The sequence below is a fragment of the Silurus aristotelis genome, assembly GCF_946808225.1.
Source record: "Silurus aristotelis genome assembly, chromosome: 29".
NCBI lineage: Eukaryota > Metazoa > Chordata > Actinopteri > Siluriformes > Siluridae > Silurus > Silurus aristotelis.
Window position 1 is genome coordinate 12,240,002 of NC_139602.1, and position 2,500 is coordinate 12,242,501.

The following is a 2,500-nucleotide window of genomic DNA, read 5'->3' on the forward strand; positions in this document are numbered from 1 at the left end:
GGCTGTGCCATCGCTCTCAACCTGCTGTCTGTGGGCCGGTAACTGTCTCATTACTCTTCTTCATTCATACTAAACTATTGCATGATCGATTGTGTGACAGATAATTTAAATGAGTAAGTGATTGAGTGATTGAGTGTTTGGTTGCCCCTCCCCTCAGGATTCCCCTGTGGGCAGGTGTACTTATCACCATTGTGGACACGTTTGTATTCCTCTTTCTGGATAAATACGGTGAGTCTGTACAGTCATCACATGATTCTAATAATTATATAGAGATTTTGTGTGTAGTTGTGTATGAAAGTGTGTTGTTTTATTTGTATTGTGCAGGTTTGCGTAAACTGGAAGCTTTTTTTGGTTTCCTCATCACCATCATGGCAGTTGCTTTCGGCTACGAGGTAAAAAATAATCCTCACTAATCTCATTACATCCATTAGTGCTTTTTATTTATAAAACTACATTATATTCCATTTCACTCTATATGGAATGTTAAGTGTGTGTGTGTGTGTGTGTGTGTGTGTGTGTGTGTGTGTGTGTGTTCCTGCAGTATGTGCGTGTAGCCCCGGATCAGGGTGAGGTGTTGAAGGGGATGTTTGTTCCATACTGTCAGGGCTGCGGATCTGCACAGTTGGAGCAGGCAGTTGGGATTGTTGGAGCAGTTATAATGCCTCATAACATCTACCTGCACTCTGCCCTCGTTAAGGTAATGTATGTGTGTGTGTTTAATCTGTTTGTGGTATTTATTCATACAGATAAACACACACTGCTGTAATATGTAATAAAAATGTTAATGAAGGATTTCAGGATAACAAAATATTTCACTGCATGTCCTAATCGTATGTGTGACAAATACAATTTTAATTTGAAGGTATTAAGAAAAGTGGTAATATAGATGTTCCTAAAGGCGGTAATGAAGGTGTTACTGAAGGCTGTAATGAAGGTGTTACTGAAAGTGGTAATGAAGGTGGTAATGAAGGTGTTACTGAAAGTGGTAATGAAGGTGGTAATGAAGGTGTTACTGAAAGTGGTACTGAAGGTGGTAATGAAGGTGATACTGAAGGCGGTAATGAAGGCGGTAATGAAGGTGTTACTGAAGGTGTTACTGAAGGTGGTAAAGAAGGTGGTAAAGAAGGTGTTACTGAAGGCGGTAATAAAGGTGTTACTGAAGGTGTTACTGAAGGTGTTACTGAAGGCGGTAATAAAGGCGTTACTGAAGGCGTTACTGAAGGCGGTACTGAAGGCGGTACTGAAGGCGGTACTGAAGGCGGTAATGAAGGCTATAATGAAGGTGTTACTGAAGGCGGTAATGAAGGCGGTAATAAAGGTGTTACTGAAGGCGGTAATGAAGGCGTTACTGAAGGCGGTAATTAAGGCGGTAATAAAGGTGTTACTGAAGGCGGTACTGAAGGCGGTACTGAAGGTGTTACTGAAGGCGGTACTGAAGGCGTTACTGAAGGCGCTAATGAAGGCGGAAATGAAGGTGTTACTGAAGGTGGTAAAGAAGGCGGTACTGAAGGCGGTACTGAAGGCGGTATTGAAGGCGGTATTGAAGGCGGTACTGAAGGCGGTATTGAAGGCGGTACTGAAGGCGGTACTGAAGGCGATAATGAAGGTGTTACTGAAGGCGGTAATAAAGGCGGTAATGAAGGTGTTACTGAAGGCGGTAATGAAGGCGGTACTGAAGGCGGTAATGAAGGCGGTACTGAAGGCGGTATTGAAGGCGGTACTGAAGGCGGTAATGAAGGTGTTACTGAAGGTGGTAAAGAAGGTGTTACTGAAGGCGGTAATTAAGGCGGTAATAAAGGTGTTACTGAAGGCGGTAATAAAGGCGGTAATAAAGGCGGTACTGAAGGCGGTACTGAAGGCGGTACTGAAGGCGGTATTGAAGGCGGTATTGAAGGCGGTACTGAAGGCGGTACTGAAGGCGATAATGAAGGTGTTACTGAAGGCGGTAATGAAGGTGTTACTGAAGGCGGTAATGAAGGTGTTACTGAAGGCGGTAATAAAGGCGGTAATGAAGGCGGTAATAAAGGCGGTAATGAAGGTGTTACTGAAGGCGGTAATGAAGGCGGTAATGAAGGCGGTAATGAAGGCGGTATTGAAGGCGGTACTGAAGGCGGTATTGAAGGCGGTAATGAAGGCGGTAATGAAGGCGGTAATGAAGGTGTTACTGAAGGCGGTAATGAAGGTGGTAAAGGAGGTGATACTGAAGGCGGTAATGAAGGCGGTAATGAAGGTGTTACTGAAGGTGTTACTGAAGGCGGTAATAAAGGCGGTAATGAAGGCGGTACTGAAGGCGGTAATGAAGGCGATAATGAAGGTGTTACTGAAGGTGGTAAAGGAGGTGTTACTGAAGGCGGTAATTAAGGCGGTAATGAAGGTGTTACTGAAGGCGGTAATGAAGGCGGTAATGAAGGCGGTACTGAAGGCGGTACTGAAGGTGGTACTGAAGGCGGTACTGAAGGCGGTACTGAAGGCGGTAATGAAGGTGGTAATGAAGGTGTTA

The 2,500-nt window shown here is 44.5% G+C and overlaps 2 protein-coding genes across 5 annotated transcripts in view; one reads left to right on the forward strand and one right to left on the reverse strand.

Moving 5' to 3' along the window:
- Window positions 1-2,500, reverse strand: part of LOC310722811 (HIG1 domain family member 1A, mitochondrial-like) — a 24,259-nt gene that overhangs the window by 7,924 nt on the left and 13,835 nt on the right. Inside the window, exons 5-6 of one of the 3 annotated variants that reach the window (XM_083535559.1) lie at window positions 2,382-2,500; window positions 419-1,216 (exon numbers count right to left, since the gene is read on the reverse strand). The exon at window positions 2,382-2,500 is cut by the window's right edge and continues 195 nt beyond it. The exons of the other annotated variants lie outside the window; for them this stretch is intronic. The gene's annotated coding sequence lies outside the window, so the exon portion shown is untranslated. Of the gene's footprint in view, window positions 1-418; window positions 1,217-2,381 lie in introns of those variants that run through there. 3 annotated transcript variants of the gene reach the window in all.
- slc11a2 (solute carrier family 11 member 2) overlaps window positions 1-2,500 on the forward strand; it is a 19,030-nt gene that overhangs the window by 6,056 nt on the left and 10,474 nt on the right. For both annotated transcript variants that reach the window (XM_083535540.1, XM_083535539.1), the window contains 4 exons: window positions 1-38; window positions 158-228; window positions 325-392; window positions 542-697. The exon at window positions 1-38 is cut by the window's left edge and continues 69 nt beyond it. In XM_083535540.1, the coding sequence (XP_083391666.1) occupies window positions 1-38; window positions 158-228; window positions 325-392; window positions 542-697 (333 nt within the window). The remainder of the gene's footprint in view (window positions 39-157; window positions 229-324; window positions 393-541; window positions 698-2,500) is intronic.